Raw genomic sequence first — 24583 nt, forward strand, 5'->3', positions numbered from 1 at the left:
TCACACGGCCGTCCCTCTGCACGGGACCCCTGGTGTCTGCCTCTGTCCAAACCTCTTAGGACACCAGTCATACTGCGTCAGGGCCCACCGTAAGGACCTAACTGTCACTCAATCACATCTTTCAAGGCTCCGTCTCTAAATGCAGTCACATTTCCCGAGGCACTAGGAGAGTTAAGGATTCAACATGTGAACTTGGGGGGGAGGGGGCCCAACTGTGCCCGTAACACTCGCTGACATGCAAACGAACAGCGTCATTAGATCTGGGGGTCTGACGTGACTCCCCTGTGGCTTCCTCTGTAGGAGGCTGTGCCCCTGTCCAGGTGTGCACTGGCCCTGGGCACTTCCTGTGGACTGCCTGTCCATAGCCTGTTGGACTGGCATTTTCTTACTGTCTAGATATAATCGTTGGCTTAGGTACTGCATATATCATCTCCTCGCTGTAGGCCGTCACATAAATGGCTTTCTAAAAAACGTTTACAGAATTAAATGCGTGTCTTTTATGATTGATGCTTCCCAGATACTATGTTCTGTCGTTCCACTTCCTTCGTCCCAGTTTTACTTTCTCTTCTCACACTGAGGTCACCTGTCCACTCAAGAGTTGTGGCTGTGAGAGTGACTCGACTGTATTATTTTCTATGTGATGTCCAATCACCCCAAACCACCTACTCAGGAGCACAGCCTCTCCCTACTGCCAAGTCCGGCCACCTCTGAAGTGACGCGCGGTCTGGGTCTTTCTGTGCTCTGCTGATTTCATACCATTTTAATCGGGGTGGCTCATTTAAATACACCCTGCTAAGGGAAACAGTCCCCAACACAAACACATCTCATTTTCACTCACCTGTTTCATATAAACGTTAGACTTAGCCTGCCAAGTTCTAGTCCTATGTGGGATTTTATGAAATTGAATTGCGTTTAGGGAGAACTGACATCTTCAGGTCGCTGAGTCTGCCTGTCAGGTGTTTTATGTCCTGGAGGACATCGTTAGGTGCTTCTCCTGGGAAAGTCTTTAACACCCTTTGTTCCCATTATTCCTAGACAGCGGCTCCTTGCTTTCATGAATAACAAACACTTCTCTTATTTTCCGCTTATTGCAGGTATTTCAACAGTACTGATTCAGTATGCTGATCTTACATCAATCAACCTTCCGGTATTCTTCTTGGTTCTAATTATTTGCATACTCTCTGATTGTCCTTTTGAACTGCCAATGGCAACTTTGTTTCTTTGAACTCCATCCTATTTGCTTTCCAGGTCCTGTTGCACCTTTCTTCTTGATTTTAAAGGTAATGTTTCTAATGTTTAAGGACAGTGACAGCAGCGCTGTGAACTTCCTGCAGGGATGGTGTGTGCGAGGCTGCAAAGTGGTAAGTTAAAATAATTATTCTAACGTTAAATAAATCACCACACATCCCGGAAGTAATTCCTACTTTATGATGCACAGTCACCTTTTCATATGTTGCAGGGGTTTGGGATCCACGTGTGACTTAGATGTTCACACCTGTGTTCCCAAGTGCATTGCCCTGCTCTCTCCCTGCTGCTGCCCTTGGGCACCTCCATGACCCAGCTGCCCTTATCAGACAGCAGCTTTGCATCCTTCCTTAACCTTCCCAGTCTCTGGAACACATCATGTGAGATAGGGCTTATTTCCTAAAGATCTGGAGAAATTCAGCCATAAAACCATCTGGTGCTCTCTGGGGAGAGAGCAGGTTTCCATGTAATTGGTCTCTTTACATTTTCTATTTTACTAAGTCAATTACTAAGTAATTCACATTTTTTCTACTGAATTAGCCCACTTACCAACTTTCCCTGTGGGTTGACAATGTTTACCCCTGTATTTCTGGGTTTCAACTCCGACTTCAGCCGTACCACCCACCCCTCCAGCCATCTGGTGCATTCTCCTTTCCTCTTACTCGTTTTCCCAGAGGCCTCTCCTGGCAGCAGCTGGCTTCAGCCACATCCAGCATTGTTTCTCCTTCATTACGTGTTGCTCTTTATGACGTCTGCTCCTCTAATTTTTTATTCTCTCCGTTCTTCACGTAACTTGACTTGGATGCTCCTGTGACTCAATGCTGACCTCTCACCTTGAATGTACGCATTTCATACGAGGAGTCTGTTCTCAGAATTAACAATGACTACTCCATGTGGCAGTCCACCAGCTGCTCACTCCGGGCTTCTCCAACCCCCTACGGGACAAGCAGCCGGCTTAGCGCCCCACTTCACAAGACCCCCACCACAGACGTGTGTCTGGGACCCACCAGCCATCCCCAGCAGCCCTCCCAGCTCCTGCCTGGCCCTGCGTCCCTCTTCATCCAAATGGATCCCAGGGGGTTTCCTGGTCATTAAGCCAGGCAGAGGTGTACATCTAACACCTTTTCTTCCGTCTCTCCGGACGATTCTGCGTCTGCTGGCCCTGCCGTTTCAGAGCAGCTGGTCTCGCTGTCTCAGTGGGGATGGGACAGTCCACCTCTCCTTCCGCAGCTTCTAGTTAAGCTGATCGCTACACCCATCCTTGGTCAGAGGCAGCCGCTGCTGTCATTGGGGACCATCCTGAAGATGAGGACTCTTGGGCAGGAATACAGTCTCTGGTCCTTAGAGCTGCCCTGTACACACTCTTCAATCTTCAGGGCCTCTGGTTCATGTCACGCAGGAAGAGCTGGGGCTGCAGGACTTCTGGCAACTTTTGAGGGACACAGGTACACACACACGTCCCCAAGAACTTACAAAGGGACTGGGGAGTACGTGCAGGAAGTAAGCCATGATGGTCAGCAGAGCTGCAGAGGTACCCACAGCCCAGGACAACTGGGCACCCCAGGCTAGGCTGTTGGCTGAAGGCAGGTTGTGACCACCTCAGAACCACCTCCTGCCATCAGGTGGGCTCCCAGGAGACCGGGCGATCCAGCTGGCTCCAAGGCCCCTTTCTGTGGATGTTTGTCTGTCAGCACCAACACCAGCTGCTGTGGTGTCCCCATGTTCCCAGGCCTTTTGCAGTGCGGGGCACCCACAGGATGGAGCTCCTGGGTCACAAGCGGAGGCTCTGCACTGCCTGGTGCCCGCCCACCCAGAAGGCTGGCACGCCTCCGGGGGCTGGTCCTCGCCCAGCCCAGAGCTGCTGCAGAGCCACTCAGCTCCAGGCCATGGACTGAAGGGCTGGCCTAGGCACCAGACAGAGGCTGGACGGTTGTGTTGTAAGGGCCAGAGTCTGGAGAAAGAGGGAGGTGCTGGCAAGGTAAGAGGGGAGAGCAGTGGGGGGAAGGACAGGGAAGCGGGGAATTCCAGGTGTGGCCACGTCCACTCCGGAGCTGACCTGCACTGGTGGACTCCAAGGGGAGAGACAGAGGGGCATCCAGTGGCCTGGGGTGCATGTTGCTGGGCCTGGACCCTGGGGGGCAGGGATCAAGAGTGGATGGATACAGCCCTGCGACTCTGGGACAGAAGGCCAGCGGGGACGTGGTGAGGGAGGAGCACCGAGAATGGGAGAACAGGGAGAACGGGACAGCAGTGTCACTCAACAAGACCCCTGGGGGCAGGAACACACACAGCCCAGGGGAGCGGGGATGAGGGGCTTGGAGTTCAGACTCTGGTGGGGCCCCTGAGGTCAGGGAGGTATCCTGGGAGGGAGGCACCACACCCCGACAGCCCTGGTTTTTGTGAGCTGCAGAACAAGTGACATTTCAGAAAGTTCGCAGAAGCCTGGTTTTGAAGCAGTTTTCATACACGAAGGCCTGCAAGGCATTTCCATGTCAAGAGGACAGCCGCACGGTTACTGCACCCCAGGGGCTGGATGGCGGGTCGCACCTACCCTGCCGAGTTCCCTCTGTGGGCCCCACACGCAGCCACACAGCAGAAGGAAGCAGGGCCCCTCATGGCCCACGCCCCGTTCCTGCGTCCAGGAAGCCTGGCCAGCACCAGCACCCCAGCCCCAGAACAAAGACCTCAGCCCATTCACCTTGGGAACCCCAATTCCCAGTGGGGGGGAGCGAGGCCTGAAACAACACAAAGTGGCAGTTTTCTCTTTGGAAGACTGTCCCCCATGTCCCAGCACGTGTGATGCAAACCAGAGACTGGAGGGCCCCCCAAGTATCTGGGCAGAGGGGGTGGTGCCTCCTTTAAAATACCACCCCATTCAGGAGCTGGGGCAGCAGGCAGGTACTCTGGGATCCTGGCTCCACTCAGCTGCAGGAGGGCACTCGCGGGGGACGGGTGGGGACAGGCTCTTCAAGAAGGGGCCCTGGGGCTCTGGGAGGGCAAGGTGTGAGCAAGGGCAGTCCCTGCCCAGAGGGCTGGAGCCCATGTGGACCAGCTGCACCCACAGCCCAGCCAGGCCGGTGAAGGCAGCGCCGGTCAGCACCGAGGGTTCTGGTTTAACTTTTCCCCCAGGAGGGGGTGTTAGTTGCTACAGCATTATTTGGAGAATAGTTTGGCAATGTCTAATTTTGTCTTTTTTTATGGTGGTAAAACATACATAAAATTTTACCATTGTAACCATTTTAAGTGCACAGCTCAGTGGCATTAAGCACATTCACTGTTGTGTGACCATCGCCACCATCCGTCTCCAGAACTTTCTCATCGTCCCAATCTGAACCTCTGTCCCCATTAAACACTCACTGCCCAGTACCCCCTCCCCCGGCCCCGGCCCCACCATCTACTTCCTGTCTCTGTGGACCTGACTCCTCCAGGGACCTCATACGCAGTCTGACAATGAAATTCACGAACTCATCCTAGAAAAAGTGCTCCATCCCTCATTGCTGAATATCACTACGGTCACCTTCAAAGTACTCCCCTTGGGAAGCTATGCACCAACGCCAGCGCCCAGTCCACCCTTCAAAGCAATTTTGGAACTCTTTTTCTGGAATGGCCGTCAGAGCTGTTGTCCTAATCACACTTGATGTCCTGAATGTCATCAAAATGTCTTCCTTTCCATATTTCCTTTATCTTTGCGTAAAGAAAAAAGTTACTGGGGGCCAGATCAGGTGAGTAGGGAGGGTGTTCCAATACAGTTATTTGTTTACTGGCTAAAAACTCCCTCACAGACAGTGCCGTGTGAGCTGGTGCTTTGTCGTGATGCAAGAGCCATGAATTGCTGGCGAAAAGTTCAGGTCGTCTAACTTTTTCACGCAGCCTTTTCAGCACTTCTAAATAGTCAACTTGGTGAACTGTCCAGTTGGTACAAAATCATAACAAACAATCCTTCTGACATAAAAACAGGTTAGCAACATCGTTGCAACAAGTCCGCGAACTTAATTGTCGGGCCTCGTATGAGTGGATCACACAGGATTCGTCCCCTCTGTGGCTGCCTGTTTCCCTGAGCATAACGTCCTCAAGGTCCATCCGTGTCGTAGCAGATGTCAGGGTGTCCGTCCTCTTTAAAGCTGAATGACGTCCGAGTGTGTAGGTGGACCAGGTGGCTTACCCATCAGCCGCCATGGACACTTGGTGGCTTCCTTGTCTTGGCACTGGTGAAGCCTGCCTCTGTGAGCGTGGGGGCACCAATGTCTATCTAAGTTGCTTCACTTCTAGGACACACACAGAGGACACTGCGGGTGGCACGGTCAGTTTGTTCTAAGTGCTCTGAGGACGCCCCACTGTCTTCCACGGGGGCTGCACCATTTTACACTGCCAGCAGCAGTGCACGGGGGCTGGTTTTTAAACTTTTGATTAAAAACTTGCTAAGAGGGTTTTCCCACAAACAGGGCTATCTCACCCAACGGTGCCCTAGCCCTGCTGTGCGCAGGGGACAAGCGTGTGCCTTCACTCGCTTGCTCGCTGAGCCGATTCTGGGCAGTGACACTATTCTTCAGACTGAAACGTGACGTTCTTGTGAACGAAGTCAGAGCCAGGCGGGCCGCCTCAGGAGCAGGGCCGCAGTGCCAAAGGCAGACGAGGGGCTGATGCAGCCAGCACAAAGGCTCTTACGGAAGCACAACAAAAGGACAGACGAGCCATAGAAAGGAGGGAGGAGGCCGGCAGGGGCCCGCTCACACACAGGCCCTCGGGCCCCACAGCCTCAGGCTGGCTGGCTGCTCCCGCACCCGGAGCCCAGCTGAGCTCTCTTTGGAACGCTCCAGGTCTCGGGCACCTTCCCGTGCACCTGCGATTTCTGGCCACCCGGTGAATTGGAGCGTGAGTCCCTAAGCCCCAGGGAGTGTCTCCTCCCCAGCGAGGGGCTGTCCCCAAGGCATCCACCAGCCCGACGCCTGCCATCCCATTATCCGGGGGATCCTTCCGCCATCAGCAGCCACGCATCACACCCGCGCGCCTGCCTGGCTGGTGTCCTCCAATCTAGAACCGTTCCTGTCCTCCTTTCTTACAACTTTTTGTGGCAAAACACGTACCATATTCCCAACTAGCCTGGCTGATAGTGGCATCTTCCTGCAGACATTTCAAACCGGTAACTTTTATATGAAAGGAAAATAAACACAGATGAAAGCAGGAAAACAAACAAACAAAAAAACAGCATAAAATCGCCATTTCAACCATCTTGTGTAGAAATCGGCGGCAGGCAGCACAAATTCATGTCAAGCGGCCCTCACCTCTGATTCCAGAACATTTTCTCCGCGCTCTGCCCAGCCTCCGGTGGCAGCCCTTGGTCTGTGTTCTGGCCATGCAGTCACTCACTGGTGGCCTCAGTGCCTGCCTGCCTCGCAGCAGCACGCTTTCCGGATTCACCACGCTGGGGCGGGTCAGGCCTGCTCTCCTGTCAGGGTGAGTAACATTCCACTCGGGGCAGAACATTTGTTCACGCACTCACCCACTGATGGCCACCTGGGCTCGGTCCAGCTTTGGGTAACCGTGAAGAAAGGTGCTGTGAACATCGGTGGACAGCTTTCTGTCCGAGTCCCTGTTCCATTCCTTTGGAAAGCGTGACTTGCTGGGTCACATGGCGACTGCGTAACTCTCTGAGGGGCTGCCCCAATTCATGTTCCCAGCAGCAGTGCCCAGCTGGAGGCCTGGCACAGAGCCAACCACTCGGGCCAAAGAGGGGCCCTGGCTGGGCCCAGCCCCCCACAACAGGGTAGGGCCCTCGTAGGACCAGAAAGCATTTATGGGTTTGTAAAAAATGCAGCAGCGTCTGGCTGGCCCTGTGACAACACTGACATTGCCGTTTTCTGCCAGGCACCCGGGGACATGAGGGGTGGGTGTGCCTCTGTGGCCCCAAATGCGCTAAGTGTCTCGTGGGAGGAAAAACGAAGGGGCCTTTTGTTTCCAGGGCTGACCTGCCTGTGCTGTCGCGTGTCTGTCCTAGTGGGAGTTAGAGCTCTGCACTGGCAGCTGGCCAGGCGGCCCCCACACCCTGCCCGCCTCCCAGACATCACGGCCCAGGGCGGGGGCAGAGGGGCACCCATGCACTCCCTGTGGGCCCTGCTAGCAGCCTGCCGCCCTGCTTGGGCTCCGGCTGTGCCCAAGGCCGATGCAGCCAGGGCACGGCCTGCAGAGCAGCAGGCTGTCCAAAGCACTTCCGTTAAGAACGGTCCATTGGGCCGGCCCGGTGGCTCAGGCGGTTGGAGCTCCGTGCTCCTAACTCCAAAGGCTGCCGGTTCGATTCCCACATGGGCCAGTGGGCTCTCAACCACAAGGTTGCCGGTTCAACTACTCGAGTCCCGCAAGGAATGATGGGCTGCACCCGCTGCAACTAGCAATGGCAACTGGACCTGGAGCTAAGCTGCGCCCTCCACACCTAAGACTGAAGGGACAACAACTTGGCTTGGAAAAAAGTCCTGAAGTACATACTGTTCCCCAGTAAAGTCCTGTTACCTCTCCCCAATAAAATCTTTAAAAAAAAAAAAAGAAAGAAAGAAAAAAAAAAGAACGGTCCAGCAATGGAGAGCCGAGGCGTGGACGGTTGTCAGGGCCAACTCTGCAGGAGGTGAGGGCTCAAGTTCTCCCCACACCGAGCACTGGTCACCTTTCTCGGAGGCCTGAGGCGGCTGCCAGCTCTCACTGGCCCAGCTCAGCTTTCTCTGCTGTCGGAGCCTTATCTAGCTTCCTGCTGATCAGGAGAGGTCAGAGGTGCCCTCTCAGTGGCCCTGCCGCCAGCATGTGGGGCCAGGGTGGCTCCTGCAGGAGGCGAGGGACATCAGGGGCTTCATCACCCAGGCCGGGACCCCTTGGAAAGGGCAAAGGGGGAGGGGGCTGGCTCGCTGTGAGCCCACCCCCCAGTGCCAGCCATGGGGTCGGGGCGGAGACAGACGGGCCCGTCTGAGGGTGGTGGGGGGCGCTGCATTCAGAGGCTTCTTCAGCACGGGCACCTGCAGTGCCAAGTGTCTGTGGGGGGCGGGGCTCCGCGGGCTGGCAGGCAACGCTGGAAACCACCACCCCCTTGCCAGCCAGCGACCACGCCATTATACACAGCGGCATCACCCAGTCTGGTCCCAGCCATCAGGACCCCCGTCCTCAGGCCGCATCCTCTGTCCTGGTGACTCAGAGGCCCAGAGGTCACTCCCTGCCCCTCCGCCTCCAGTCCAGCAGCCCCAGGCTTGCAGGCACCTCAGCAAGAGCTGCAGGGGAACCCCACATTGTCCCAGCAGGTGAGGGCTGATGGGTCTTCCTGTCAGGAAAGAGTACCTGCCCAGGGCTTGCCCATGGCTTCATTACAGCAGAGGCGGCACAGGCCCCAATGGGAAGCTCGGTGCAGGGGGTGCGGGCTAGGGAGCCCCAAAAGCACCTCGGTCAGGCCACGTGACCCTCTAGCACGGCCTGTGGCCTGGAGCTGCCACAGCAGACTTCAGGGACCGAGCGATGGGCCCAGGCGGCCGTGCTCCAGGCGGGAAGCGGTGGTTCAGGTGACTCTTGGTCAGGAGAGCAGGGACTGGCTGGCCGCCAGCCCTGGGGTCTGCCGGGACAGGATGCGGGTGATAGCCTCCCAGGGGCTTCTTTGCCAGCCATCTCCTGTCCCTCCCCCGACTTCCCATGGGCAGGAGCAGGGTGGGAGGGGTGCGTGCTCACTCGGGGTGGGCCTGGAGACAGGTACCCCTTTTTCCGGCTCCATTAACATCCAGCTTTCCCACAGGTTCAGAGAGCACACCTGGCCTCACCTCCAGTCCAGCCTGTCTAGGCATGTCCCCAGCCCGGGCAGCACAGTCCTCAGTGATGGGTCAACAGAGGAGCGGGGCCCATGGCTGACCACAGAGAGAGTGTGCGGCGTGTGGCTAGCAAGCATAGCCACGATGTGGACACCTACGATGGGGCAGCCTCCCAGAGTGCCCACTCATGGGCAGACCGAGGGAGGCACAGAACGGCCCCTGCTGGGCGCGGGGCGTAGCCATCTAGGGGGACATTAGGGTGGTACCTCGGTTTTCGAACATCTCCGTTGACGAACGTTTCAGTTTACGAACACCAAAAATTTTATGGATCTATGGTATCATTGGATAGTAAAATTCATGCTAAATTTGCAGTTTCAGGGGTTGATTTTAAAGGTCTGGAACAGATTAATCCATTTTGCATTACTTTCTACGGGGAAACCGTGCCTCGGTTTTCGAACATTTCAGAACTTGAACGGTCTTTCGGAATGGATTATGTTTGAAAACCAAGTACCACTGCAGGTGACCCTGTTTGTTGGACACCGAGGGGTGAAGGGAGGTGTGGCAGCAGACGGGTAGGAGGGGAGCAGACAGAGCTGACAGGGCACAGGGCGGGCTCCACGCATCCCGACGTCCTACACCACTTGGTCCACAAGGGCCCCAACCCAGCTCCAAGTCCCAGGCGTAGTGGACACCCTCACGGGGGCCCCTCCCAGCACAGGGCTGCAGGCCCACTGTGAGCCGGCCTCTGCTGGCCACAGGCTCAGCGTGGGTGAGACCACACTGCGTATGGGCGCCAGGGCTAGGGGTGGAGGGCGCAGACCCATGTGGCCTCAAAGCACCCGAGAGGTGAGCTGCTCCAGGTGGATATCCCCCGAAATGCTGGGGGACACTGGTGCTGCAGACTGAACTCTGTGTCCCCCAAATCCATATGCTGAAACCTAACCCCAAGGGGATGGATCAGGAGTGGGGAGCCCCCACGAATGGGATCAACACCTTACAGCAGGCCAGGGAGCTCCCTGTCCCCTTCCCTCACCAGATATGGGACTGCCAGCCTCCCAGCCAAGGGATAGGTGCCCGTTTAAGCTGCGGAGACCCAGAGAGGGGAGGGGCAAGCCTGTTGGATTTTCCTCTGCCCCACAGCAGGTGGACACCCCAGGACTGAGCACTGCAGGGCACAGCCCCTCCAGGAAGGTGGAAGAACAGGGAGGCAGAGAAGGGGACACACAACATCTGACCAGATGAGAATTCTCCCAAAACGGGAAAAACACAAACGCTCGTATTCAGCAAACACGACAGAGTCCCAAGAAGGATGGAACAGCATTGACAACAAAGTCATCCCTACACGATGAATCTAGAGAAAGCCCAGGAATCAGGGAGAACACATTACCCCCAGGAACCATGAGCAGGCTGAGTGCAAACCCCTCAAAACCACCAGAGGCCACAACACAGAATCGTCCAAATGCCTAGGGCACAAACCACCGACCAGGGAACCACCTCCCACTGACAGCCCCGCGGGAGAGCACCTGGGTGCAGCTGGAGGGCTGGCCCTTTGTGAGGAGGGACCTGAAACCAGGGGGCGGAGGAAGGGTGCAGGGTCCTGTGTTTCAGGGTCCCCTCCCTGCTGGGAGGTGGACACACTGGTTCTCCTTCAGGGTCAGGAATCTCACTTTTTAAGCAAATCAGTAACAAATGGACCAGAAATCAGATTTGTTGGAGAGAGTAATAAACAAAACTCAATCAACCTCTATCAATTTGCAAGAAAATGACCAAAAATAGCAAAGGAAAAGCACAACAAAGAGAAGATGAGGCGACAGAAATAAGTGCACATAGTTCGGTCATCACAGAAATGAAAGCCGCCTGTCACGAGCCAGTGTGGGCCTCACAATGCTGTTCCCGGGGCTGGTGAGGCCGTCGTTGTGGGCTGGGCAGGGACAGAGGGGGCAGCAGGATGGTGTCAGGATGTGCGAAAGGTGAAAGCAGGGCTCCATTAGAGATGACAAGTGATAAGAGGACAGGTCACCTGGAAGCTGAACCAAGGCCAGGCCTGGCCACCTCCGGAATGTCCTGGGAGAGATGGGAGCACGGCAGGTCTCGGGTGGGCCCGGATCCTGGTGTCCCAGCTGGGCAGGTGGCCACAGTGCCAGTGGGACATGGGGTCCAGAGAGATGCGGCTGGCCCAGCTGGTGGGGGGCAAGCCACCGGCGTGTCAGAGTGGGAAACCGTGCAGCACAGCGGTCCTGTCTCCGTGGCCTCCTCTGGGAAAGGACACGCCCTAACGGGAAGTGTCCAGAAGCCCCAGCCCCTTCCTCCTTGGGCTTCGTGGAGACCCAGCCCACCCCACTTCTCCACAGAAACCTCCCTGCAGCCCCCCCCACCCCGCGTCCTGTCCCCAGGAGATGACACGTTTGCACCACCACTCAGAACACGTCTCACTTGCTCTAGCACCAGACCCAGCCCCGCGCCCACTCTCCCTCCCGGCCTCCCGGTTTTACCTGGGAATACCAGGTCACTGACTACTCCACCTGAGACACTGGACACAGCCCCAAAGAACTCCTGCCCACCCAGGCCCCCAGCAGGGACGTCCGAGCCCCCAGCCTTCCTAGGATTGCCTCCCCTCCACTCGCTGGGCCATCGCCTCACATCCCTCCCACTCTCACTCTGCTGAGAAACAGGTGATGGGAGGGGAACAGACATATGCCTCCTCCCCCTGGGTGCACCCCGCAGCACCCGGCCCCCATCACGGCACGAAACACTGACCCCAAGCCTCCTCTAGCCACCCCTGCTCCATTCCCCTCCTAGACAGCTGCCTACCCCTCGGGCCCCTCCTCACCACGTCTCCCTTGGCCACACCCCACCAGGCTGTGCACCCCACCAGAGGAACCACTGGAATGGTCCCAACACCAGGGTCCATGCTCCCCACACGCCTGGGTCCCAGAAGCTGGCCTTTCTTCTGGAAAGCCTGGGTCTCAGGCTCTGCCTGTCAGCCGTCTCACCCTTGGCAGAGTCCAGGGAGCCCAGCGCCAAGTACCTGTCATCTTCTCAGTCACGCCACTGCCCTCGGGCCCACCCCGGGCAGGTGCTCACATGTGCCAGGGCTGTCACCTGGTGAGGCCAGAGGCCACGTCCCATGACCCCATGGGCACAACGGTCACCTTTCGGGGCCCTGGCTTTCCCAGCATGAAGCCCATGGGTGCTGAGTGTCTGAGCAGCTAAACGGCCTGGAAGGCACCACTGCGCCCATCTGGGGGCCTGCCTCACAGCCTGTCCTCTCTGGAGGGGCCACTGGTGCAGGCAGGGGGTGCTTGTCTCCCTCTGGGCTCGCATGCCCTCCCACACCTCCAAAGAGGGGGTGCTCCAGGCCTGCCAGTTACCGGGGCTGCAGAGCTGGGGAGGAGCTGCAGGTGTGCGTCTCAGCTGTGCCCCAAAGGGCTGAGGGCACCTTGCCCAGCTCCTGTGAGATGGCCTTGGAGTGACTCCAGGCCTGAGGGGACCAGAGGGCTGTGGCCACTTGCCTAGCACCACAGTGACCCCCGGAGGGTGCTCAGGACCCCGGCCCTGAAGCACTGCACTGCAGCTGACCTGGGGGTCCACACCCTCCTCTGGGCATTGGCCAGTCCATTCCCCAAGAGCAGCTGGCAGGGGACAGCAGGCCCGCCCTGGTTCCTGGGGCTCCTCGTCCAGGTAGGGCAGGTGACAGTGGCCTGGGAGCAAATGTCCAATGACAGAGTAAGTGCCACTCAGGCACAGGGTGTGAGGGGGCGAGCACAGGGTGGGGGCGCTGCTCCTGCAGGAGTGGGCTGCAGGTGGGCCCGGGGCCGGGGCAGCACAGGACACGGCTCGTCTGCACCGCGGCCCAGCCTTGTCTAGTGTGAAGGTTAAGGGCAGGTCCCGAGCGCTGTCACCTCCATAGCAGGGAACGCACCTGCCCTTTACGCTGGGGACTCTGTCAGCGACGTGCAAACATGGGGCCCCCCGCCACGTTTCCTACAGTGGCAGACCGCCATCTTCACTGTCCTCTGAAAGCTAAGCGTAGGAGGAAAGCCACCAGGGCTCTCCTAAGGGTCCTTTCAAGCACGTTCTTTTCCACCCCTCAGACAAGCCGCCCACTGAGCTCTCGCTCACCCGAAGGCCGGGGGCCCGGCACTGCTCCTGCCAGGTACAGGGCACATGGGCGACATCCCAGCTTTCCAGTGACCATGAGACCAGCGCACAGCAGTTTCCTGTGTCCGCCACACGAGGGCTGCTGGTGGCAGCTGCCCCCCCTCCCCCGCAGGGCTCCCGTGGTGGCACAGGGATGGAATGTCGGCCTGTCAAGGGCCCAAGTGCTGGGCGGGAGCAGCCGTGCCCCAAGGCGCCGGGGGCTGGGGGGCTGTTTTCCAGCAGCCGTCATCGCCCTCCCCAGGGAGCTATTCTCCAGGAGGCAAAGTATGAATGAGGGAAAGCAGGTGTGCACACTCTCTAGCTCAGGGCTAGGGCCAGGTCACGTGTGCCTGGCCCTGGGGCCTCACGGCAGCGAGGACACGGCTCTCCTCACGGACTCACTGCCCGTCTGTGCCAGAGAACAACCTTTGCAGCATCCTGAGCCGGGCCACGGGAGACCCAGCACAGCTGCTTCCGGCCCAGGTTCCTAATGAACGTCTTAACTTCAGTGACCTGGCAGAGGCCACGGTGCTCGGGAACCCACAGCCAGGTCCCACCTGTTCCCCCGGGGCACGAGTGGGGAGGTGGGGGGGGCAGAACTGAAAGACGGCTCCCAGGCCAGACCCCTGCGGGACCTGCAGCAGGCACTGCCATCAGCTGGGCACAGAACCAGGTGACAGCCTGCAAGGCCAGCGCAAGACCCATGCACAATGTGCTACCAGCTGAGAGCCGGAGAAGAGTGTGGCCGGTGGGGGAGCCGGGACCCCGAGTCCCTCGGCACCCGAGCACAGCCGCGCCACTTGCCAGGCCCAAGGGGCAGTCCTTGGTCGGTGCTGACCAGCCCAGACACACGCGTCTCCTGCCACTGCCAGACCCTCGGCCTTGCCTGCATCCTCGTCCCTCCCAGGACTCGCTCTGAGTGGGGCAGCGCTAAGCACCAGAGTGTGGTCCCAGCCGCCAGCTCAGCCTCCACCCCCGCTCCTCTCTTGGGGCCCCCCAAGGCTGGTTTTCACTCGAAAAGTAAATGCTGCCTGCCAATGAGCCCCACACGCTGACCTGACGCTGTGTGGTTTGTGAGCATATCCCAGGGCCAAGCCAGAGAGGAGGGCGTGGTGACTGCCAATCTCCATTAGCTCCAAAGAGCGACAACTAGAACTTACGTTGCAACGGGTTCAAGCCTGAGCTGGACTCACGCTCCTGGAGAAGCGGGCGCGTGTGGCTGGCGTGGGGCTGGGGCCGCCCAGGATGCCCACAGAGACCCTGGCCAGGAACAGATGGCAGTGTCCTGGCTGAGGGGTAGGTCACAAGAGTCCAAAAGCCAGACAGGTCTTCACAGCCAATGTTCGCCCACCCAGGTAGAGGGGCAGGGCACCCCTGGGCCCTCGCAGGGTGAGGAAGGGTCACCACCTCACTCCGTCACTGGGCAGTGCCTCAGAGCATGTGCAAGTGACCAGTGAGCACGTCTGCACCCCTCAGATGAAGACACCAAGACGCCCCCACGAAGGGAGTGCGAGCGCACAAGGACGTCCCCCACCGCTTCCAGGCTCCCTGCTCAGGGGACCCGTCCAGGCCGCGGCCCTGATGCCCGTCCACAGGCGGGGAGCACTGTGCCAGCAGCAGTGTGGGGAGCAGCCTCCTGAGAAGCGCGTGCGTCCCAGCCTGCAGGACACAGACGCGCGCGCATCCCCCAGGAGCAGGCCGAGGGCAGTGCTCGCTGGGGACTGAAAACACAAAGCGCCATCACAAGGAAAGCAGTCCTTAGAGACACTGACTTGCTGAGTCCCTCGCACTGAGGCCACGTCCACGCCACCCACCTCCAGGCTGGAGGGACCCAGCTTCTACATGCGTTCCCATGCTATTTGTAGGGCCACCTTTCAGTGCCACTGTCCAGAAGCCACTGGAGCCGACCAGGCATGGCAGCTGGGCCAGCCGCTCACACACGGTCCACTCTCACAGCCGGGAGCCCACACTGTGCCCAGCACCAGCAGGAAGGACAACAGAGTGATCCAGGCCAGCAGCTCGGGGTCCCAGACTGGACAAGACCTGGTCGTGCCCATCACGGGGGGCAGGAGGGCCGTGGCGGGGGTCCCGCCCGCACCTGAGCTTCCGTATCTCTGCGATGGGTCACTCTGGCCATGTCATGGGCGCTGGGCTCCTGACGGACACTCGAGGTCTGCCCCTGCTGCCTCCACGCCCCTCACAGGGTCAGAGCACCCCGCACTCTTCTCCTGACGCAGAGCCACTGTCTGGAACAGCCGCCCCACCCCCACCAGCACCGCCTCCATCCTCCCGGGACAGAACGCCAGGCATAACGGGGAGAGGGGGACACCCAGTTTCGAGCTCAGATCTGCGAAGACAGGAGCACACGGAGGGCCACACGAGGGCCCCCAATGTCCCAGGTCACAAAGCATCAGAGGACGTCACAGCCCTGCTGGACTCAAGTCCCGCTCTGGCCTCTGCACAGATGCCAACTCAAAAAGAGGAGGTGATCACGGCATGAGCCCCACGGACACCGACTGCCACTTCACTGCACGACGGAGGCACAGAGAAGGTACACTCAGCGTGTGTATGCGCACGCACGCGTGCACGCGCAGTGGATCTGCACTGCCTGCCCCCCGACACACCCAGCCCACAGGCCAGGCACCCCCAAGTGTCAGCCACCGCAGTCTCTCTTTGGGGCAGCACTGCGCCCTCAGAGCCTGCAAACCGCACGCCCCTCCCCACCCACTGCCCTACACAGCCACCCATCGCCGCTGCCCCCCCCAACCAAGCACACCCTCCAGGAGGTCAGCATCACCCGAACGAAATGAAACCCACACGCCTGAGTGTGGCATCTCTGTTCAACTCCAGGCACGTTCACCAGCAGCCCCCCACGCAGGCGCTGGGCAGGGTGGGGAGGGCCCGACAGCCCAGGGCCAGGGGGCGTGCACTGAGTGGGAAAAGGGCTGGCGCTGGCCGCTGCCACAGGGACATGCAGCCTGCCCAGCCTGCTGCTCCGCTAACGCCGGTCAGTGGGAAGGGCACCCACCCACCCAGCCGGTGCCCCAGCAGCGAGGACACAGGCTGGCAGAGGTGACACCTGACAGTGTCTGGGACTTCCCAGATGAACGAACACCACCAGTCCACAATTCAGAGTCCACAGCCCTGACTCGGGCAGTAACAGCAGAAACCCACCCTGACACAAAGGCCACTGCAGAGCCACGAGGACACAGGACAGACCTCCAAATGACTCACATGTGACTGACACTCACACTCAACAGCAAAACCGAGAGCCAAGTCAGGGAAGGTACATCATTCACGCAGAGAGGACCTGTCCCCCAAAGCCCACGGCCATCAGAACACCTGCACGTGCAGAGGGGACCTGCCACCTGATGTCCAGGGCCAGCAGGATAGCCCCAGGAGTGAGGTCAGACGTTGCTGGACAGTGAAAGAGCCGCTAGTGACCGGCAGGGTCACTGAAGCAGCCCCTGAAGACGCGCTGTCAGACAGAAGGAACAGGAAGGGTTCCAATTCCGAGAGGCAAGAAAAACGACCAAGAGAAAGTACGGAGTTTGGACGTTAATCAATTATCAAAGACAGAAAGCAACTGTAATAACCTTTTATGGGCTTAAAAAGAAGACAACTGAAACACATTAAACAAAAGCATATAAACATGACAGGTTTGGTCAGAATGACATTCTCTAAGGTCCCCGTGTTGTTCAGGAAAAGATTAAACATACAATTAACTTTAAAATTTAGCGGCAAGCATGCAAAGGACAATTTTCACAGTAACCACTTAAAGACAAAAAAGAAAAACAAATGTGTATTGAATGTTTTATTTAAAAAAATAAAGATTGTCAGGTTAAACAAAAACAAAAATGTAGACTCATGTCAAATAACCAAAGATATATGTAAACATGCAAGGATACAGAAAAGTCTCGAGTAAAAAGTTGGGAGAAAATATAACAGGCAAATACTACCCGAAAGGGAGCTTACAGAGCGCTATGCTGCTCTCAGGGTCCAGGTTCAGACAGAAAGCGTTACCCTGACCAGGTCACGAGCCACACATGCTAAAGAGTTCAAGCATGGGAAGGCAGTCTAACTCTAACCGTGTGTGTACCTAGTTCCCTTGTCTCACACGACAGAACCGATGTCAGATCGGAAGATTCGAACACAAAGGGACGTACGTCAAGAGCACGGCCCGGGCCTGACCTAAGTGAACAGACACCAAACACGGCACCTCAACCACCAAACACATTCCTTTCAGTACAAGCAGAACTTATAGGAAAAGCAACCTCTAACTGAGCCATAAGGCAAGTCCCATACTGACCACGTACTTGAACAAGAACGAATGATGTAAAATGGAGAAAAAATGAATTCAACAACGGAAACATCACCAGAGAAAACAGTATGTTTGGATAGTAAGAAACCTTGAAATAGCCCATCACGTAAAGAGAAAGAATAATGGAAGATTTTACAAGTAAGTGAACGATTCTCCACATAAAAAAGCTTGTGAGACGCAGCTAAAGCGTTACTTATTTTGCAGCTACAAATGCCTACGTGAAAGAAAGGAGGGAAAATAATGAGCTGTGCTTACCTTAAGAAATTAGAACAAGAACAGCAAAGTAAACCTAAGGAGTGTAAACAGAAGGGAATAAAGATGAGAACTAATTTCATTTGAAAACCTGATGAGCCCGTGGTGACAGAGCAGTGTGCGTGTCCCTCTGCACGAGGTCACATAAAGAATAGAGGGGACAGAGCCACAGATCTTGCAGACATTTAAAAAATAAGACTAATACGAACACCTTTATGCCAGTAAACTAGAAAATCTGGACAAAATGGACAAGTTCCCAGAAAAAATGTATTTCTAAAACCCAAGGGACAAAAAAAACGTCCTTCAAAGGGGCTGCACCAGGGCACGGACTTCCCACAAGGCGACCCAGCTCAGGCTGCTGTGGGACATTACCCCCAAACATCCCAGGAAGAATTCCAGCTTTACGCCGACGACACCACGGGACAGTGCAAGAGGAAACAGTCCTGGCTTTCTCCACAAGGTGTCTTGGCCCGAAGCCCAACAAGACTTAGCCGAGGGAGAGTACAGAGCCCAGACGTGGGCGCAGAGGCCACCCAGTCGCTCAGAGCGCGAGGTCGCCACACACGGGCGCTCGGCTATCCTTCCCAGAGGGCGCAGTCCCCACTAGCAGGTCATTCACGCATTTATCACAAAGGAGAAGCAGCACATGACGCCCTTAACTCAGAGCGTTTGGTTATATTCAACACCCACTCGCAGTGAGCACAAGTAGAACCTAAGGAGAGACCATTAGAATGGCTAAAACTAAAGACACTGACACAGAAGGTAACACAGCGAGTGGCCGCAGAAGGTGGTGTCACCACTTCAGAAAACTGGCAGTTTCTTACAAAGCTGATACCCGCTCACCTCCCCTGTGACCAGTTATTTACCGAAGAGAAGAGAAAAGACACGTCCCAACAGCCTGTACCCAAATGGTCACAGCGGCTTTGAACACAACAACCCTGACCTGGAAACAACCCAAACGCCTACCAGCAGGAGCAGGTTTAAACAGTGTGGTTTGTTCCTCCACGGTGACGGCCAGCAACATGAGCAGCAAAGGCTCGCAGTCTGAGCAGAGGACGCAGGCCCAGGGCCCCACATCCCAGGCGACACAGGCGGCCGGGGCCTGCTGCCTGCTGGGGTGGCTTCCTGCATGCAGCTGCCCCTGCTGACCACTGCTGATCCTTCCCCGAGTGGAAGCCGGCCCTCCACAACCTCCCTCACAGGGCCACGGAGCTCTCAAGGAGGCTGCCGGAGAAAGTGCAGGGACAATAGCACGTGCACACATGTCCTACCTCAGACACGTTAACGAGTTCATGAAACATAACAGGAAAAACAATTTAAGTGGAAGTGCAGGGGTCTAAAGGCCCCAGACCCTGCTGGAGCCAGCGGACACGGAGCCCTCTGGGGACAATGGGCACAGTCAGGGAAGGGTGGCCCCGCCGGACACAGCTTGGCTCGGGGTCAGCAGGGAGGAGGAGGGCTGTGTCACCTCGAGGAAATCCACGAAACCGAGCCCTCCCACATCACCGCCAAGGTGCCTGGCACGAACTCCCCGCCACGCTAGGGACGAAAGAGCAAGAAAGAGGACAGAGGCCGACACTGTGTGGAGCCAAGAAACACATACTGTCAGCAGAGGGGGTTTTAACACACGTGGCCAAAGCAAGATCAGTGCCCGTAAAGAAGCTGCTGAGACTCAGGTTGGGGGAAGGAGAAAGAAAACTGGCAGAAGAAAGAGGAATTTCGCTGACTAGGAAGTAGAAGTGAGCTACATTAGCCATCAGAGAAACTCAAATTAAAACCACAATACCACTTCACACCCCCCAGATTGGCAGAAATTAAAAGTCAGGCAGTGTCGGTAAGAATGCCGGTGGGGGCCGGGCTGGCATAGCACTCTGGGGAGCCGCCGGTAGTAACGCGGAGCACACCCCCAAACCCCACGCCGGCATGCGCTCAGGCCTGCCCGCACATAGGAGACAAACACACAGAACAGGGACAGGGCCTGAATGCCCACAGTGGCACGGTCGTAACCGGCCAAAACCTGGAAAATAAGCCAAAAGTCCCCTGACAGAGCAGAGACTCACGCTGCTGTCTGACAGGGTCACCAGGCAGTAGTGACAGCCATCAGCACAGATGCCACGCAAAAACTTCGAGACCGGGCAAAATTGAGAACAAAGACAACATGACCCCTTTCATAGAAGTCCCCGCACAAGCCTGACAAGGATGGGTGTCCCGGAGGAACAAGGAGGGGCCCTCAGCAGAGACACTGTTCTGTACCACATGCCGGCAGCTCTGCCCTGCCCAGCATGATGGCAGCTCCCCGACACCCAGTGCTGTCCAGCCCACACCCCACATCCCACCCACGACCTCCCCGCTCTCACACCAGACTGGGCTACGAGCAGCTCCCTGGGGGAGCTGACACAACCCCTCAGCACGGCCTCTCCGGCCACCTCCCCCCTCCAGGTTAAGACTTCAGTGGTCTTTCGTGGATCCCCAGGAAGCCCGTGAAGAGGCACAGCAAAGGCAAGGTACATGCCACACTGTGTCTGGGCACTTGGCCAGGAAGGGGGCAGGCGTGGACTGGGGCAGCTCTAATGGAAGGCAGCCAGGGCAAGAGGTCCAGCGCATGCTGGTGGTGGTGACAATGCGGAGGGAACAGACACGAGAAGCCGGGAGGGGAGAGGTCACAACGAGGGTCCCCTAACGGGGACCTGGCAGTGGGGCAACTGCCAAGACAGGAAAGGGACGAGGCTGGGCCTGAGAAGATACTCCTGAGCTTGGCCTCCAGGCCCACACAGGTGTGGGAGCCGTGCTGAGTGCCCTCAGCTCTCAGCCCTGCGCTCTGGGAGGGCAACCCCGCTGTCCACACCCCCTGCATCCCCAACACCTCACTCAGTGACACCTGTTGAAGGAGCCATGGCAGAGTGCATGGCCCTCAGTGCACCCCAGCCACTTCCTGTGCCTGGAGGGCATTCCTGGGGTCCCTAGCACAGGTCTCCCCAGGGAGACCTCTTTTCTGCCCTCCCTGCCTCCTGGGGTCTCTCCAGAACCAGGCCCTGCTGCAACCACCCACTCCTCTCTGCCCCTCAGCCTGGGAGCTTCACAGCAGGCACCACAAAAGCGGAGAGAGATCAGTAGAGCTTCAAGCTGACAGGAGAAACAGGGAAGTCGGCAGTCTGAGTGGAGTGGGGCTGACCACAGCTCTGGCCTGTGGGCAAACCTCGTCCAGCAGCTACCAGGGGGCGATGGGGCTTCCCCACCAAGTGGGAGGACAACGTCTTCGGCCATGGCAAAATTAACAGCATGCTCCAAAGAGCAGTGTTTATGTACAAACAGATGTCCGTCCCTAAATTACCAGGCATAGTGCAAACAGGAAAGGAACATGACCACCAACCAAAAAAGAGGGGGTAGCCCCAGACCCCTCCCAGGACAACGAATAAACACGTGTGCTAGATGACCGAGTGTGATCATGGTCGCAGCTCTGTGTGTCCTCTGGACACTGCGTGCCCTGAGAGTCACTCCCAGGCTGCTCAGACTTCAGTGTGGCTGGACGCAAAAGGAAATCTGTGGTACGGATGGAAAGAGGCGACACCCTCGGTCGACTCCACCAGCACTACATCAGTAGGCAGGTGCAAGGATGCCGGTTGGGAGCCAACCAGGTGAACGCGCCCGGGAGACGGGGACCTCGGGGAGCCTCCAGGCATCAGGGGTTACTCGCAGGGAACGAGTCTGCATTCCGAAAGTGGGACGCAAACGCCACGGCCCCGAGCGCGAGATCCGGGTGGGGTCCCGGTGGCCGGCCCCAGGTGGATGTTACAGTGGCCGGTCCCGGGTGCCCGGTCCCGGTGGGGGCCCCGGAGCGAGCTCCCGGGTGGACCATCCCAGATGGACGGCCCCAGGTGGGTGGCAGGTGCGCGCGGGAACAAAGCGGCCGGCCGTGCGGCGCGTACCTGGGCACGCAGCTGGGGCTGGAGCCGTCCACCTCCCAGGTGGCGAACAGGTTCATGGGCACCGGCGTGTTGAGCACGGCGGGCGCCCCGGCGAGGCCCAGGCGGCCCCGCTCGGCCATGGCGCCGGCCCCCCGCTCCTCGGCGGCCTGGGGCTGCGGCCGGGCCGCGGACGCGCGGCGGCGGCAGAGGGCGGCGGGCGGGCCGGGCGCGCGGAGGGCGGCGACGCGGTCACATGGCGGCAGGGCGGTGGGGACGGCCGGGCAGGCGACAGACAGGCCCGCGGGCGGCGACGAGGCTGCGGCCGCCCCGCCCCGCGCCGCGCGCGCCCCGCCCCGCGCGCCCGCGCAGCGCATCCCCGGCCCCCGACCGCGCCGCCGCCGCCGATTGGCTGGGCGGGGGCGCGCTCACCGCCTCAAGACCAGTCACGGCCCGCGGAACGCTCTCCGGAAGTGAGGTAGGCGCTCACCTCCCCGCCGGCGTCGCGCGAGGCATCTCCGCCCGCGGCTTGCGGGAGCTCGCGCCCGCGCCTGACTACAGGCCACGCCCCGCGCTCTCCGTCCCGCCCCCCGGGAGCGGCCGGGAAAGGCCAGGAGAAAGCCGGGTCCGCCCGCCGGGCGCGCCCACCCAGAGCGTTTCCCTGCCCGAGCGTCCCGCGCACCCCTGGGTTCTGCAGCACCCCCCTCAGGAGCACTCGTCCCCACGCACCAACCCGGGCCTTCGAGCGTACTCCGAGTCTCCCCATCCTCTGCGCATTCCCCGTGGCCCCTGGCGCCCTCCAGTCCCCGGGTCCCCTGTGTCTCCCGCACCGACCCCCTAGACCACCAGGCTTCCGCGCCCCTCCAGTCTCCCAGGGCCCGGCGGAGGTATGCAGCAGGAGGACCAGTGGCGCGGGCGGCGGAGCCCGCGCCCACCTCGTCCGCCGGAGGGGTTCCTGCCTGCCGGGGTCCTGGGGCGCCCCCCAGCCTCAGTGTGTGGAATTGATCCTCCGTAATTCCATTCTGGGGTGTCCTTTTTATGCCTGAGCTTCCTTATTATCCAGCAAAGCCCTTTCTGCATTTTTTACACAGGACAATGGAGAACAAATGTATGGGGCAGGGGCGGCACCTGACCCTGGGCTCACAGTGAACTTGGGGACCCAGGCCAGTAGGAGGCAACGACCAGAGCTACCCACTGGGTCCACGGGCCAAGGAAGGTGGGAAAAGGCCCTAGGCAAGGACATCTAAGTCTGGGGGCCAAGGAGTTCCCCTCCCCCGTCGTTTTGGCGGCTGTTTTGGCCGGTCACCAGGTGCTGAGACTTAGGGAAAGCTTTTCCTCCTGTCCACGGTATTATTACATAGTTGCTTTTCTCTGCCGCTCCTGGTTCCTGTCTGCGTCCTGTTGTCGACAAGTAGTTTTACGGAAACAAGTCAGCCCAAGCAGATGGACTTCCTTCCCGTGCCCTCGGGTTTACCACCATAAAGCCCCGGGGGTGCTTTCTCCTCAAAGAATCCCAGTCGGCTCCCTCCTTTGTAAGAGCCTCCAGCTGTAACCCTGTATCTGGAGCCACAAACAGCTGCAGCTGCTTAAAGCCAGGGCCACACTGGGAGAGAATCTGCTTCCCACGGCTCCTGCTCCTTTCCTCTGGGGTAAGGACAGCATGAGGGTGGGTCTGTCCTCAGCCACAGACTGGCTGTTGTCCTACACTGCAGTTCCTGCCAGGCGATCACCTGTGTGTCTCATACCTATGAGATAGGAGGTGTTCAGAGGGCGGGTACAGTCCCCTGTGAGGACAGGCTGCCTTTGGTGGCAGGGCAGGAGACAGACACCATTGACCTCAGCACTTGGCATGCTGCACTGAGGGACAGTGTGAGGGACAGATGAACGGGCCACCTGACACTGTATCTGTGTGCGCCAGCGTCTCACCCAGGCAAGGAGTACAACTGGGGGGTCAAGTGAGGAAATGGGTGACTAGCCGTACCCATCGGGGCTTGGCACCAGCTGCCCCCCGCAGCAGAGCTGTGTCACTCTTCTGTACCAGGCACTGTTGTGAGCCCTTCCTGGACAGGACAGCCCTGTCCCATCCCCATTTGATGGTTGAGGAAACAGAGACACACAAGATTATGCAACTGCTACGGGAAGGAGCCAGGGCGTGGGCCCACACAGTGGCTCAGAGTTGCTCCAATTCACCGCTATGGTGGACATGCTTAAATTCTTCTGCAAGGGGGGGGCGTCACAGACAGAAAAACACACTGTGCACTGGGTCTGGGGATCTGTATGTTCATTTGTTTTTTAAGGTACAACCACACGGACACCAAAATTAGTGAGGATGAGATCATGGCCTTCTCTATTTTCCAAATTTTCTATGGTGGACAGATATCACTTTGGTGATCAGAGTTTTTTTTTTTGGCCAGAACCTCTCTTTTGCACTGTGGGGACAGAGTCCCAGAGAGCAGTTTCCAGGCTTTCGGCCTCAGGTGGAAAGGTGCTGGCTCAGGTAGTAGATGGCCATCAGCTATAACTAGTTGGCCATCAGCTGTAACCAGTTAGCCATTGGCCACTGATATAACTGCCGTGGCTGAGCTAACGGACGCGGATTGCAGCTAGCAAGGGGGGTTGGTTGGTTGGTGAGCAGAGAAGCGGTCGGCGGATTCTGCCTCATGTGGAGCCTGTTCCCTGTGTCTCCAGCCCAGCCGCCAGCGAGAATATAGTGGTATGACTCCCCCATCTATGGCTCCATTGTTGCTCCTTTTTGGCCTCACCATGTCCTGCAGAGGGACAGTACTTCAGAAACCCCTGGATGTGGCCTGTGACATCCATTCCCATGGGGGGGGAACATGTTATGGAGCTGAGCCACCATCACTGAGGTGGGGACAGAAGCTGCACAGCAGGCACAGCACATCACAAGGAGTAGCCAGGGAGGCAGTCCTCTCACAGGAAGGGAACACTTG

At 58.2% G+C, this 24583-nt stretch overlaps 1 protein-coding gene across 2 annotated transcripts in view; it reads right to left on the reverse strand.

Annotated features, from left to right (window-relative positions):
• PACS2 (phosphofurin acidic cluster sorting protein 2) overlaps positions 1 to 21824 on the reverse strand; it is a 50633-nt gene extending 28809 nt beyond the window's left edge. For both annotated transcript variants that reach the window (XM_033107672.1, XM_033107673.1), the window contains exon 1: positions 21657 to 21824. In XM_033107672.1, the coding sequence (XP_032963563.1) occupies positions 21657 to 21775 (119 nt within the window). In that variant the 5' untranslated portion in view covers positions 21776 to 21824. The remainder of the gene's footprint in view (positions 1 to 21656) is intronic.
• Between the last annotated feature and the right edge of the window lie 2759 nt (positions 21825 to 24583).

Source organism: Rhinolophus ferrumequinum, chromosome 6 (genome assembly GCF_004115265.2).
Source record: "Rhinolophus ferrumequinum isolate MPI-CBG mRhiFer1 chromosome 6, mRhiFer1_v1.p, whole genome shotgun sequence".
Lineage (NCBI taxonomy): Eukaryota > Metazoa > Chordata > Mammalia > Chiroptera > Rhinolophidae > Rhinolophus > Rhinolophus ferrumequinum.